The sequence below is a fragment of the Colobus angolensis genome, unplaced genomic scaffold (genome assembly GCF_000951035.1).
Source record: "Colobus angolensis palliatus isolate OR3802 unplaced genomic scaffold, Cang.pa_1.0 Scaffold360, whole genome shotgun sequence".
NCBI classification, from domain to species: Eukaryota; Metazoa; Chordata; class Mammalia; order Primates; family Cercopithecidae; genus Colobus; species Colobus angolensis.
The window spans coordinates 1,245,941-1,261,433 of record NW_012116933.1 but is presented as its reverse complement, the minus strand read 5'-3'; the positions used below and the strand labels follow the sequence as shown (position 1 = coordinate 1,261,433).

The 15,493-nt window shown below is 33.9% G+C and overlaps 1 protein-coding gene across 1 annotated transcript in view; it reads left to right on the top strand.

Moving 5' to 3' along the window:
* The window catches only part of USP25 (ubiquitin specific peptidase 25), a 144,110-nt gene that overhangs the window by 59,858 nt on the left and 68,759 nt on the right, over positions 1-15,493 (top strand). The window contains exon 6 of the mRNA XM_011953426.1: positions 14,629-14,766. Within this exon, the coding sequence (XP_011808816.1) occupies positions 14,650-14,766 (117 nt within the window). The 5' untranslated portion in view covers positions 14,629-14,649. The remainder of the gene's footprint in view (positions 1-14,628; positions 14,767-15,493) is intronic.

The window sequence follows — 15,493 nt, the reverse complement described above, 5'->3', positions numbered from 1 at the left end:
TCACACACTGGGGCCTATCATGGGGAGGGGGGAGGGGGGAGGGATTGCATTGGGAGTTATACCTGATATAAATGATGAATTGATGGGTGCTGACAAGTTGATGGGTGCAGCACACCAACATGGCACAAGTATACATATGTAACAAACCTGCACATTATGCACATGTACCCTAGAACTTAAAGTATAATAAAATAAAAAAAAAAGAAGAGGCATTTTGTTTGAGGTTGGTATAGATTTGCAAACAATTCTCTGGTTGCATATGAAATGATGTGATGAATAAATATTGATAAATTAAGAATAACACATTATCTTTTTTTACTAAGAAATCCCTTAATGATATGTTTCTTGATCTGCTTATTCTAAAATAAGAGACATATGTATGTGTAGATATCCATTGTCTTCTCAATTTGGAACAGTTTCCTTTACGTATTAATGACTGTTATCAGAATTCTTTATCATTCTCAGTTGACATTGATAATGTTATCCATCAGATTGTAAAACTTTGAAACAATTTATGAATAATATGTCCTTAATTTTTATTACTCCTTAGGAAAGTTAACTAATATTTTGTGTTTTTTTGGTAAGGCAGTTGAATTACAGCTTTTTATTTCATGTTCCTGATGAATGCTTTTTACGTCACTGTACATGCATGCTATTTTTTAAGTTCAAAATATCTCATTTTGTAACTTTCCAAACCTGTGTGTATGACAGCTTAAACTTTCATATGGTATGAAGGCAACTAACAGGTTATGTGGTTCATTTTCTACAAGTTAACTGTTTTTGCTAACCTGTAATTTTAACTTTTTTTATATACTTCAGTGCTATAGTTTTCACATTTTTCTCCCTTTTTGCTTCTGGTGTGTAATACCGCATAATTTGATTTCCTTTGTTTTTCTGGATTGCCTCACTTTTTAATATGCTGTGGTGCATCCTAATAAGTAATATGCTATGCTGTTGGTTTTTCCAGGACATTAAGATGCTAAAGAATACCTGGGTAAACATAAATCTATAGTAGTATCTTTGCTTCTAGCCTTGATTATACATTATTTGTTTACTTACATGCCAAAAATATCTAAAATGTTGATACCTTAAGAGTTTCTTAGATCATCTTAATAGGCCATCTCACTTTACTTGCACTATTTATTAAGAAGGTTTGTGCATCTTATAATTTAGACATAGTTTTAAAATATTAAGTGTAGTTGTAAGGCTGTGAACTGAGTGTTCATGAACATGTTTTGCTGCCTGTGTTTCGTCAGATAGATGCTGTCTCAGCACGATTGTGATAGATACATGAGGGTCATTGATGAGAAGCTTCCCTTAGAAAAGTGTAAGAAGAAATAAAGTATTTGTAAATAATATTGTTAGAATAGTTGCTTTCTATTTCTCCATCCTGTATTTGTAGGGAAGTTCTGTTTGAAATGATAAATGCTGATATAGGGATAATGACCTTTTGTTTTAGTAGAATAAACAACTTTTAGCAGCTCAGTTTAATCTTGATACAGTCACAATCTATTTCTACCCTAAGTTTGCTAATCTTAGCTTTTCTTTTTAGCTTAGATTTTTTTTTTTTTGAGAAGGAGGGAATGGGCTAGAAAAAAAATTATCTTTTAATAAAATACCTATCTTATTTAAAAACTAGTAATTATACTAGTTTTAAAATTTGATCTAAGGTTAGTGGCTGCTTAATCCCTAACATAGGCAAGTATAAGAGGGCTTGATTTATTTATTTTTCTTTTGGTGAAATCTAAACATCTAGGAGAAGTAACCTATAAGCTTAAAAATTCAGGTTATAATGGCCTAATAAGATAATGACTTTTCAGGGAGTAGAAAACATTAAGCACTGTAGAAAATGTTAGGGGGGGCGGGGCAGAAAAATTTGGCTAGAGATGACCTAAAGTTTTATTTTTTATGGTAATTTTAAAGTCTATCAAACTATTTTAAGTAGCTTTTAATTTTTATCTTTAATAGAGTCTTCTTAAAAATTTTCTACCATTATTGCTTAAGTCTAAAATATAAACTGAAATATAATACTTGACCACCATAAATGGACTTTTTACTTATGAATGAAAAGTTGGGCCAAAAATCTACCTTAGTGTTGGAGGTTTGGTTGTTTTCCAGAGTGAGTGAGTTGGAACTTACTCAAAATTGTGATGTAAATGTACTGTAAAGTTCTGATTACAGAAGTTTCTCAGGGATAGAATTTACTTAGTTGGTCGCACTAATATGAAACAACTGGGAATTCTTTTTCTTGTAAATATATTGACCAGTTATGGAAGTTTACTAGTAATATCACCCTTTAACTTCAAAGTATATAGCTGGGGTAGGCTACAACAGGTATAGATACTTTGCATACTTATTATTTTAGATACTGAGACCAATATTTTGGTAGAAAGGGGGAACAGAATGTAAGAAAGGGAATATAAACAAAGAGAAGATTATACAGGTAATGGCTTAAATAATCTTTTGGTTGCTGGCAACATTAGCCTGTCTTTAGGTTGGACATCAACCCCACAGCTATTCGGGATTATTTTTGTTCTGTTCACTTGGTACTTTTATGTAGAAAGTACTGATTGCAGCTTTCCCCACTAGGGTGTCGGTGAATGAGTTAGCTATTTGGAGGTGTGCGTTCTCCTCTGTAGCTCCGGGACATCTTGTTGAAGTGTTGTGGGTGCTCATGATGACCCTTAGCCCCTTAGCACCTTTCCATGTGGATGCTTCTGTGATGCTGAGAAGTAAGGTGCTTATACTTCTCAGTTTGCTTGTCGTAGTCCATTTTACTCCTCTTGTAGATCTGTTGACACCTGTCACTTAGTCCTAAAGCCTTGCTGTGTATGATGGTAAAGTATGTGGTTACCTTGCTCATAAATCATGTAACCGCAGGCTGACTAAAATACAGGCACCCTGTATTTTATAAATTTTACTAAAATACGCCCACCCTGTGGGCAGGGAGCACATTTAGGTTACTCTATATTAGTATATATAATACAGTGTCTGGCACATTGGAATAGTCCATCTAGTAATTATTACATGAATGGATGAATGAACCAAAAGGGAGCATGTATGAAGTATCTAAAATATTAAGTGAGGATATTTTTTAAAATGGTGCATATTGTCAAAACAGGATATAATTTAAAATGCATATTCATACTCCTTGCTTTTATCTCTTTAATTTTCATCAAAGAAAAAATCATATGGCACTAAAATGCTTAAACCTGTCTGCTTCCTAGTCCTGCCCCTTGAAAGACACCTATATCTAGTCCATTTCTTCTCCATCTTCATTTTTCTAAATGGCATGCCTTCCCACTGAGATAGGGGTTCGCTCTTTCGGTTCACCTGCCTAGAATTGCCCTTTCATCTCTCAACATAGTTATAATACAAATTAAAAATAGTAGGTAGTCAGTATTTACATTTTTTATAATTTTATAAATACTACAGTGATTCACTAGGCCCTCTTGTCTATAGTATTTTGTTATCCTGGTGTTGTTAAATTGCTACCTTTTTCCCCCTATTTTCTGTGTACTTTAATATTTTCTAAATGCTTCAACATCTTTGTTATGGTCTTAAAAATATATTGTGTATGACCACACATATTAGCTTCATTTTTTTTTTGTTTTTGGAGTTCTGTCCCACAGAACATTTCTCTATTTCAGATTTGGGGTGGATTCTTATTTTTTTTTGGTTTAAGCATGATCACTCACTTTCTAAAAGTAAGTCTAGAGAAATGGGATTGGTTGATGTGGGTATCAGTTTACATGTTTTTTACTTAATCTTGCTATTCATAGCTCTGAATCTTATCTCTCCTTTCTACCGTGACATACAGTTTGACTGAAGTCATTGAAGATCTCAGTAGACTAAATTTCCTGTACCCCCACAGAGAGGAGGCAATTGTCTGAATGTGCTGGGTCTGGAAAGGACATGGGGATATAATTGTTCTGTACATAGACGTTTAGTTTCAATGATGTCATCTCTTTTTCAGTCCCTGCCTCACCATGAAACTTATGTGATACCATTCTAACTTTTTTTTGTAATCCTCCAAGGAGAATTTATCATGCTTCTTGGTACTCTCCATTGTAGGCACTTTATGTTTCGTTTCCTCTGCACTGTTGTCATCACTGTTTTTCTTTTTCACAAAGTATTTCAGCTCTTATCCCCCATTAGGTCTTTGTTATTAGCAAGAAGCTAACCAAACTTCATTTTCGAAAGTGCTTATCAAAATTCACATATAAGCTTTGGACTGAATGAAAGGATGCTGATTTTCAGGTGCATTAATCAAAAACACTCTTTAGGCAGTAAAAGTTACCCTTTCTTACCTCTTTTGAAGGAATACATTTGACAGTACTCATGTGACTTTGGTGAAGGATATAGGGTATTTGGGACTTGAAAAACTTAATTTTTATGATTTGTTGTGATGATCAGTGGTGATGAGTTTCACTGGGTAATGGCAGATGAAGTTGTTTTAGACCATCTGCCTCGTGATGTTTTGCTGGATTCAAAAACAGAAATAAAACCAACTTGTTGAGGGCATCCCGGAGTCCTAAAGCAGTGAGGAATTTGGAGTAAAGAAAGATAGAGAATGAGCTTGTTATTTTTGATGGATTTTGTCTTTTACGCATCTCCAGAACTGACTGCTGAGTGGCTGAGGAAAATTTTTGCACAAAGTTTGAGCCCTAGTAAAACATCTTAGACTTTGAGTTGGATTTCTAAATGGTTAGAATGTAGCATTAACTGATAACTGAAAGTTAAGACAGGCTTCCTAGTTTCTGAATTATCTCAGAATGTATTGGATTAAGGCGACCTGAGACTGGAAGTGACTCTAGTCTACCTGCCTGCCAGAGCAAATGTAAATTCTCTCTTAGAAGATAATATTATCTGGAACCTTTCCTTCATTTTTCATACACAATGTCTAGTACTCAGGTCAGTCATACCAGAAAATAAGATGTGTGTCAAACTAACACAAAAAAAATGGACAATAGAAAACAGCACAGGAAAATCGGAATATTTGTCTGCCATAATAATAATTAATATGTTCAAGGCATTAAAAGCAAGATTGAGAGTCTGAAGAAAACTAAAAACTATAAAGAACAAAATGGAAATTTCAGAATGGAAAAATATAAATGAAACTAAGAAGTCAGTGGATAAATTTAGCAGTGTTACTAGACACAACTGAAGGGATAATTAGCCAACTGGTAAATTAATCTGCAGAGTATTTTTCAGACTAAAGCTATGACATAAAGATGGGAGCATCAAAGAGTTACTTTGGATATGGTGAGTGGTACTAACTGTATTTGTAGTTCCAGAAGGAGAGTAAAAGGAAGTAGGGCAAAAGCATATTTGAAGAGATGATTCACAATATTCCAAACTTGAGAGAGATCAAGTCATACATTCAGGAAGCAATATGAATCAAATAGTATAAACATAAACAATACTGCACCAGAGTACATCATAATAAAACAAAAAAATAAGTATAGCCAGAAATTCTAAAAGTTGCAAGGGGGAGAAAGATACACACATAAAGGAGCAAAAACAAGACTAATAGCTGACTTTGATACCTTTAAACATCAAGTCACACATCAGCAGAAATAATATGTTTAAAGTGCTGGAAATAAATAACTGGCCATCTTGAATTTTATACCTAGCAGAAGTCTTCTAAAATGAAGAAAAACATTTCAGTCAACAGAGGCTGAAATAATTCTTCACCACCCACACGAAAGGAAGTTCTAAGTGTCCAGGAACAAGGAAAATACTCTATCTACAGTGGGAGCTCAGAGAATAGAAGTGGGATTGAGATTCTTCTAATCTGCTAGCATTCTCTTTCCTCTTTAAATTCCTCAAAAGAATAGTCCATGGTTTGTCTCCCCTACTTAAAGTACTCCCCTTATCTTTGGTTTCACTTTCTGCTGTTTCAGTTACCTGCTGTTAATTGTGGCTGAAAATATTACAGTACTGAGAGAGAGAAGGAGAGGGAGACCACATTCATATAACTTTTGTTACAGTATGTTTTTTACAATTGATCTATTTTATTATTAGTTATTGTTGTTAATCTCATACTGTGCCCAATTTATAAATTAAACTATCATAGGTATGCAAGGAAAAAAATCATAAAAAAAAAATGGGATTCAGTAGTATCTGCAGTTTCAGGTATTCAGAGGAATACCTGAATATTTTGGAATGTATCCCTTTTGGATAAGAGGGTGCTACTCTATACCCCTTTTTCCAATTATTTAATGCCTCTGTTCTTCCTCCACCACTCAACTGAAAACATGACTTTCCAGTTGCCAAATCCAAAGGTTATTTCCCTGTCCTTAATTTATTGGAAGAATGTGGCAATCTTTCATGATATTGCTAATCTTGTCCTCCTTCAAATGTGCCAGCTATTTTTTGATGTACAGCAGAATCTTTTGTGGAACTTTGTATCTTTATTATAGAGTCCCCTGACATTGTTATTTTTTAAAGCTCCGCAATTTATTCAGATCCACAAGTATGTTTGAAAGCCTTTGTTTTTTCCACTCCTTTTTCTTCTGTGATTTCCCTTAGTATACCTTTCTCTTTCTCAACATTTTTTTTTTTCTTGTGACTTAAATGGTGCTTTCTCCCCAAGGTTCTGATCTTGGCCAACTGTTAATGTATTAATATCCCTTCTGGTTTATTACCTCTACTGTTGTTGTTTTAATCAGCAGTCACAAGACTGTAATCCCTACAATGGCAGAGACTACCTTCTTAGTGTCTGGCATATAGTAGATGTTCCATAAATATTTGTTAAATGAATGAATAAATGATTTATGTGCTTATATTGTTTTATCTTTCTAGATCACAAGATAAAATTTTTTTTTACAATTTCTGTCACCAGCTTTATGGTTTTACCTTTCATATTTAGGTTGTTAATTCATCTATGTAATCTGGCTCTATTTCTTTATATGTAGTTTTCTCAGTACCCAACTGTTGATCAAAACCTTATTTTCTCATTGATTTCTGGTGCCACCTTTATCTTCTGTCGAGTTGACTGACTCACGTTTTTTAAGATTTAATACATTATCACTTCCTGTATAGTAATTTCCAAGCTTTATAAACTGTGACCCAAGAAAGGAATATACTGTATATTATAAAACATTTTACACATACATAAGTTTGTAAAATATCTACAATGAAAGTTTTGCAAGAAAATACTCCGATGAATTTACTGAGTATGATACATTGTGATTTTTTCCATTGTATTTTATCACATTTTAAACAAATGTTCAGCATGATGATAGTAAATGGTTGCAAACTACAGTTTAAAAAAGATACTCTAGGAAGCCTTTCTATGAGCATCCATCATATGCTGCATTATATTCTTGTGTAATTATTATCACTGCATCTTGAAGTCACGATATTTCTATTATACGTTTGTCTCCTTTCTAAATTGTGTATTTCCTTGAGTATTGAGATAATATGTAATTTATTTGTGTCTCTATCACCTAGGATCTGGTGAATAAATTTATTTGTACTACATTTTTCTAGAATTAATGATACATCTAGATAATTCATGGTAAACATAGCACATCTAAAAAATTTTGGACTTGACATTTGCATACTCTTTCTTTTGAGGAAACTGCTTAAGTGTGTATAAAGAGAGCTATTAATAATGAGTAGTATTTTTAAAAAGTTGTCCAAATATAATCTTGTGCACTATCAAGTGTCAAGAATAGTATGTCAAATATAAGAAATTTGACTTTTTCTCAGAAATGTGTCCTCCTTGTGCCAGTTGCAGTGATTCTGAGTATAAGTAGTACACAGTTGTCAAAAATAAATCTCTAAACTAGTTATTTTTACATTCTGCTAATGGAATTTTCTCTCAGGTTATCTTCAATTGTTATTCTTTTTCAGTCATTATTTAATCTTTTGGAATTTAGAAGATTAGTTCTGAATTACAAGCCTCCATCAAATGCTCAAGATTTACCCCGAAACCAAAAGGTAAAATGTAAAAGATTTTTTTTTAACAGTATAGTCTATATGTTCTATATGTGATTGATTTTTGGGCATTTACTTGGCTCATCAAATCGGAAACTGTCAATTTGAATGTCAATTCATTAATCTCAGTTACCACAGCAACTTCTTACCCTTTGTTAATATATTATAAATATGACTTTTTTTCTTTACCTGTCATGGTAATATGCCAATTTTTGGTGTCACTTTAGTAATTTTTTTGGGGGGACTGTCACATTTCAGTAAACTTTATAGGCTATAGTTTACAATTTAAGGTCTTTCCTCAATTGTCTCCTGAAAAATTTTGTGGAAATAGAAACTTCTTTTCAGTTGATTATCTTGTGGAGCCCTTTAAAAAATGAGTTTTGCATTCATGTCTTTGCAGTACAAATCTGTATCTTTCATTTTGGAAGTGACTATCGTAGATAGGTAATATAAAGTGAACAAAGAACACACACACCAGGGCCAGATTGTCTGGGTTCTAGCTATGGACCTAGAGCTAGTTACTTGATTTCTCTCTGTTCCATTTCCTATCTGTAAAACATAAATAATAATAGTAATTATTTCATAGAGTTGCTGTGAGCATTAAATGAGGTAAAACATGTAAGAGGCTTAAAAGTGCTTGGTACATAGTAAGAACTAGGTGTCAGCTATTGTCAGTTAAACAATGAAATTAAGTTTTAAAAAAATAAGACTTATTTAGGGCTAGGTGCGGTGGCTCACACCTGTAATCCCAGCAGTTTGGGAGGCCGAGGTGAGCGGATCACGAGGTCAGGAGATCGAGATCATCCTGGCTAACACGGTGAAACCCCATCTCTACTAAAAGTACAAAAAATTAGCCAGGCGTGGTGATGGGCACCTGTAGTCCCAGCTACTTGGGAGGCTGAGGCAGGAGAATGACGTGAGCCCGGGAGACGGAGCTTGCAGTGAGCCGAGATCGTGCCAGTGCACTCCAGCCTGGGCGGCAGAGCGAGACTCTGTCTCAAAATAAATAAATAAATAAAATAAGACTTATTTTAAAAAGATCCAGTTTGCACACAGAATTTATACCTAATGGAAAAAATTACTTACGAAGATAATATAGTTGCGTGTAGGACTTTAGTGGTTGATCTTGTCATAAACAATATGTAGTCCTAAAGTGGACTTGTTGCCAAGACAGGGAAGTTAGTTTTAGATTTCAGTATACTGCTGAACTTTTTGTGACCTATTGTTAGTAGAAGTGATGAATTATTAAATTATGTTTTCCTTTTAGCGTTTAATTTTTAAAACCACTTTTTCTGTAAACACGTAAAACATTTATAATGCATGCTAGTGGGACGATAACTTGATTTATAACCAGCTTTTCAGGTTATGATCTCTGTGCTATCGAGTGTCAGACTGATAAACAACCCATTTTCAAAAGGGAGTCAGGATCGCTCAACAAACTCGTGTCTCCAGAAAAATTAAAGAAAACCCTTTCAATCGTACGGTTTTTACATGGAACTTTTTGAACTATTGCCTCCGTTATTGCGATTTGTTAACATCACAGTTCTTCTCTCTTGTCATATCTCAAAGTCTATGTATAATTTGTGTGAAACTGTTTAGAATTATCATTTCTAGTTACCTATATATGTATGTATATGTGTCTTGACCATTTACGGTCCTGGATTTTAATGTTTTACAGAGCTTTATTTTATTTTGTTCTTCACAGAGTCGAATGAGGCCATGTTAGTTTGTACTCTTATTTTAAAAACAGTTGTTATATTTATGCTTATATATCATAAAGAGTTGTGAATACTAGAGAAATGTGTAATTCCAATCTTCAGCACCTTTCTAGACAAGTTTGTTTCTTGCAGTGGGTTAGCTTCTCCAGGTGTCCCTTTAGCTTAAGGAAATAAAATCATTTCTCACTTCCATTCTGAGACAATTACGTAGAATATGCAATTTTGTATAAGATTATTCCACAAAAGTGACTCTCCTTTAATTTAGTAGAGTGACAACAGTTCACACTATACCTTGACATCTGTGAAGCAAATGTGGGATTTATAGGTAGTTATCAGCCACTGAATGGTCCTATATTCATTTGAGATGGTGACAGCAGGTTTTTAAAAAAGGTATCAGTGTAACTTGTCACTTATTTAATAATGAATTTACCTCCAAGTGGTGACGTGTCTACAGCTACATTCAGTTTGAACACTTTGTGTTAAATTGCAGAATACATTTGGGATTACTTTGATCACATCACAGAAATGCCATTTGTATACACTTTTAAACAGGATATTTTTTACTGGCAGAATTTGCCACAAATATTACATACATATTGGGTGAGATTTGAAAGATACAGTATTTGAAATTAGTTTGTATTTTAAGTAGACTTGGCAATTGCTTGTAGAAATTGAAACTAATTTTAGACACTCGTATTTATTTGAACTGTTTGTAATTTCAGTGTCTAGGAGAATTGTGAGGTCTCTGGAAATATAATAATAGATCCTTGATGTAATCATCGCCCCTCCCCTCACACAGATATACATTTAGCTTAAAATGTTTCAAACTGATGGCAAAACATATTAAATGTTGAGAAAACAAAGATGCACATGTATAGTATTGAGTGGAAATCATCATATAAGTAGCTAAAGCCTTATTAATTGGAAGGTTATGTTATTTAAAGCCTTGATTTAAGACAAATATTTCAAAATAAATAAATTTCTCACTTTCCACTACTTAAAGCGAATGTCATCAGAAGGAAATGGGTTTACTTGAGTACCATACTGTATTCCTGGACCAAATACTTGAAGGAATTTTGAATTTTACAAGTAAAAAAGGCATTCTGAGATTTCTGCCATTAGTCATGAAGAAGTGACAGGAACTGGGTTTATAAGTCTCAGTACATTTTAAAGAATTCAAATCATACAGAATACCTTTTCTGACGAAAATGGTAGAAATCAAGGTAGAAGTCAACAACAGAAGGATATACAGAAAATTCCCAGATAGTTGGAAATGAAGTAGTTCACCTCTGAATATCCCAAGGGACAAAGAACAAATCAAATGAGTAATTTCAGAATATTCTGAGCTGAATGAAAATTAAAACATGACATACCAAAATTTGAGGGATGAAGCTAAAACAGTGATTCGTTGAAGATATCTTATTAGAGACTATTGGGGGAAACCCCACCCCCGATATTTAACGTGGGTTCTTTTCTATTTCCCTAAGCATCTTGACTGGTCTGAGAAATAAAGGGAAAGAGTACAAAAGAGAAAAATTTTAAAGCTGGGTGTCTGGGGGAGACATCACATGTCGGCAGGTTCCATGATGCTCCTCAAGCCGTAAAACCAGCAGGTTTTTATTAGCGATTTTCAAAAGGGGAGGGAGTACATGAATAGGGTGTGGGTCACAGAGATCACATTCTTACACATGGTAATAGAATATCACAAAGCAAGTGGAGGCAGGGCGAGATCACAGGACCACAGGATGGGGCGAAATTAAAATTGCTAATAAAGTTTCGGGCACACATTATCATTGATAACATCCTATCAGGAGACAGGGTTTGAGAGCAGACAACCTGTCTGACCAAAATTTATTAGGCAGGAATTTCCTTGTCCTAATAAGGCTAGGAGCACTACAGGAGGCCGGGGCTTATTTCATCCCTTCAGCTTTGACTGTAAAAGATGCTGCCCCGATGGGGGCCATTCATAGGCCTACCCTCAGGGGCTCATTCTCTTTCTCAGGGATGTTCCTTGCTGAGAAAAAGAACTCAGCGATAGTTCTCCTATTTGCCTTTAAGAAGAGAAATATGGCTCTGTTCTGTCTGGCTCACCAGCAGTCAGACTCCAAAGTCTTATCTCCCTTGTTCCCTGAAGACTGCTGTTATCCTGTTCTATTTTCAAGGTGCCCAGATTTCATATTGTTCGAGCACACATGCTCTACAAACGATTTGTGCAGTTAACACAATCATCACAGGGTCCTGAGGCATACATCATCGTCAGCTTACGAAGATGACAGGATTAAGAGATTAAAGACAAGACAGGCATAGGAAATCACAAGGGTATTGATTGGGGAAGTGATAAGTGTCCATGAAATCTTCACAGTTTATGTTCAGAGACTGCAGTAAAGACAGGTGTAAGAAATTATAAAAGTATTAATTTGGGGAACTAATGTCCACGAAATCTTCACAATTTGTGTTCTTCTGCCGCGGCTTCAGCTGGTCCCTCCGTTCGGGGTCCCTGACTTCCCGCAACAAGAGACATCTTACCAGACATCTTATTAGAAAAGAAGACTGGTTTTCCGTTAATGATAGCAGCTTGCATATCAAGACATTAGAGAATAAAGGGACCATTAATCTCAAAGCAGAAGTAAGAAAATAATAAAGGTAATAGCAGAAATCCGTGAACCAAATATCAGAAAAACAATACAGAAAGTTATGAAACCAAAAGCTGCTTCTTGAGAAGATTGGTGAAATTGATGAACTTCTAGGTAAACTAAGCAAGAAAGTAGAGGGAAGACATCTATTACAAATATAAGGAGTAAAAAAGGGAAACGTCACTACATATTCTATAGACAGTAAAAGGAGAATAGTGGAATATTGTAAACAACAGACAAGTGACTTGAAAGTCACAAGCTATCAAAGCTCACTGATGAAGAAATAGATAACCTGTGGTAGCCCTACATTATATTAAAGGAACTGGAACCCATCCACCAAAAAATTCAACAGCTAAATGTTTTGCTTGTAAATTATATTAAGCATTTAAAGAACAAATGATAACAATTCCCTATACATTTGTACAGATACTTAAAAAGGAAAACTTCCCAACTCATTTTGTGAGCTAAGCATTACCCTGAAATGAAGAGTAGGAAAATACATTTCAAGAAAAGAAAACCACACACCATTGTTTCTCATGAATTTGGAAGCAAAGAATTGTAGCAAATTTTTGAGAACTTAAATCCTGCAATTATATATAAAGGATAATACCTCATAGAGAAGTGGGGCTTATCCAGGAATACAAAATTGGTTTAGCTTTCAAAAATAAATCACTATAATTCACCATATCAACAGACTAAAGAAGAAAAACCATATTATCATCTCTGTAGATGAAGAAAAATGATTTGACCAAAGCTAAAATCTCACTTATGGTAAAATCTTGTAGAAACTAGGAAGCAATTTACTTTTCAAATATGCTTCTCAGCAGAATTCCCCTAATTTCCAAAAAATTATTACTTATGACTTTGTTACTGGGAATGTCTCAAAAAACTGCATTGACTTAGGAGCAGTGATAAAGAAACTGATCTCAGGAAATTAAGGGTACTCATGGAAGTAACTTTATGGATTAAAGCTCATAGTTTTTATACTTTTAAAACCTATTTCTGTAGGGTATATTTGGAACCAGTTATAGTCCCTCTTACCTATAGGACTCTTTTTTGGAATATATTCTAGAAGCAATTCTTTCTATGTGGATTATATTATTCTGGGTAGCAACTATGTAAAGATATACCCCCATCCCAGACCCCTAGAATTTTACAATGTTAAGAATGCCAACTATGTAAATTTGGAAGAAAATTTTCATATTTAATATCTAAATTTTATCCATTAGAATTGTTATTACAAGAACTAAATATTATTAGAATGGCTTGCCTGGTTTGTTGCCATGAAACATTTCACTAAGTTTTGTGAATTGTGTTATTTTTTAAAGTTTCCTTGTTTTAAATTAAATTGTTAGTGATTGGTAATGTGAGTTGTTTTAATTTTTTCTGGAGATTTTGCTTTAATGAACCATTAAGAATTGAATGCTTACTTTGTATAGTAAAAAGTTGTGGGAGAGATATAGAAATTCTTGTCTTTGAGAATCTTATAGGCTTATTGAGAAACAAAAGTAAGATTTCAAAGGACTATTAGGAGGGTGATATATTAGTCTCCTGTTAGGATCTGGTCTAATTATTAAATTAATATAATTAAATAAGTTTAGATATTGTGATTGAATTATATTAAATATAATGTTGGGTAACTTAAAATAGATATAAAATAAATGAGTATAAAATAATTTACAAGTACTTTTTATTAAATAAATAAACAAATAATTATTAAATTTCTAATGTTAACAATTGGATGAGGTTCTAATATTAGTCTAATAATTAAGATTGTCACACCACAGTGACAGTCAGTGGTTCGTTGCTCAGTGAAAGATACTCATTTCAGTAGATGTGGAATTTGAAGGTATCGTTGACTTGGGGGAGTCTGGAAAGACTTCATGGAGGAGTAGAGATTTTTGCTTAAATGGGTTTATTGAGATAGAACACTTAGAACAGTGCCTGGCATGCAGTGAACACTCATTGGACGTTGCCTGTTATTATTGCTCTCAGCAGCAGTAGCTGGGCCTTGCTGAATGGGAAGTATTATAATAAGCAGTCTTGAATGAGGAAGATATTCTGGGCTGAGTAATGACATGATTTGCTGTGAATATGTGGCATTCATCTGAAATTGTGAGCCTGTCCTAGGTCTTCTGCCTTTTTTGTGCTTGACTTCTTTGAGTCTCTTAGATGGCACCAACACTCTACTTTCTTCAATTATGATAGAGTGCTAATTCATCCCTAATCTATATTGGCTAGTTTAATTTTTGGTTACTGTTAAAATGAATATCTATTTACTAGTAAAAATTTTCTTAATCTTCAGTTAAGGTTTTTTTTTCCTTCAATAGGAACATCGGAATTTGCCTTTTATGCGTGAGCTGAGGTATCTATTTGCACTTCTTGTTGGTACCAAAAGGAAGTATGTTGATCCATCAAGAGCGGTTGAAATTCTTAAGGATGCTTTCAAATCAAATGACTCACAGCAGGTAGTTTTGTTGCACTTACTTGTTTATTAACCATTTGTATTTTATTTAATCCGAATAATATTAAGCAGCTTTCCCAAGAATATGAGACTTTTTAAGAAGCATGATTCTGCTTTATTAAAAATAACCTGGAACCATTTAAAACATTTGGGAGACTTACTTTTAAAGAAAAGTGATCTTGAAGGTGTTAAAATAAAGTTTTAATTTATATTATGATTGAAATGAAAACGATGGATAAAATTAAGATTATTTACAAATACGTAATAAAACATCTTCACAAATGTGTGATAACAGAGGATCATTATAGTACACATGCTTTTGATATTCCTGTGTTTGCTGGCAGGGAGTACTTTTCTGTAATTACCCAGAAATGGTTTTTGAAATACATTATCTTTGTTATTGTTGCTTTTGTCTTTTCTTGTTTATATAGTGTATTGTGGTAGATTTTTATCTATTACCTTAAAAGCATATTGGTAATTTTCTTACAAAATATCTATAAACAAACCAGTATTTTCACATATAATTGGAAAAATCAGAGAAATTAAAGAAGGAAAACAGAGGAACAAATACAGTGGCAAATAATAGTAAGTGTTCAAAAAGATGGCAGCAAGCGTAATGGCAGAAGCTTCAGAAAGCCACCAAGCTTTCAGTGTTGTTTTTTTTTTGGAGACGGAGTCTAGCTCTGTCGTGCAGTGGCGCGATCTCGGCTCACTGCAAGCTCCGCCTCCCG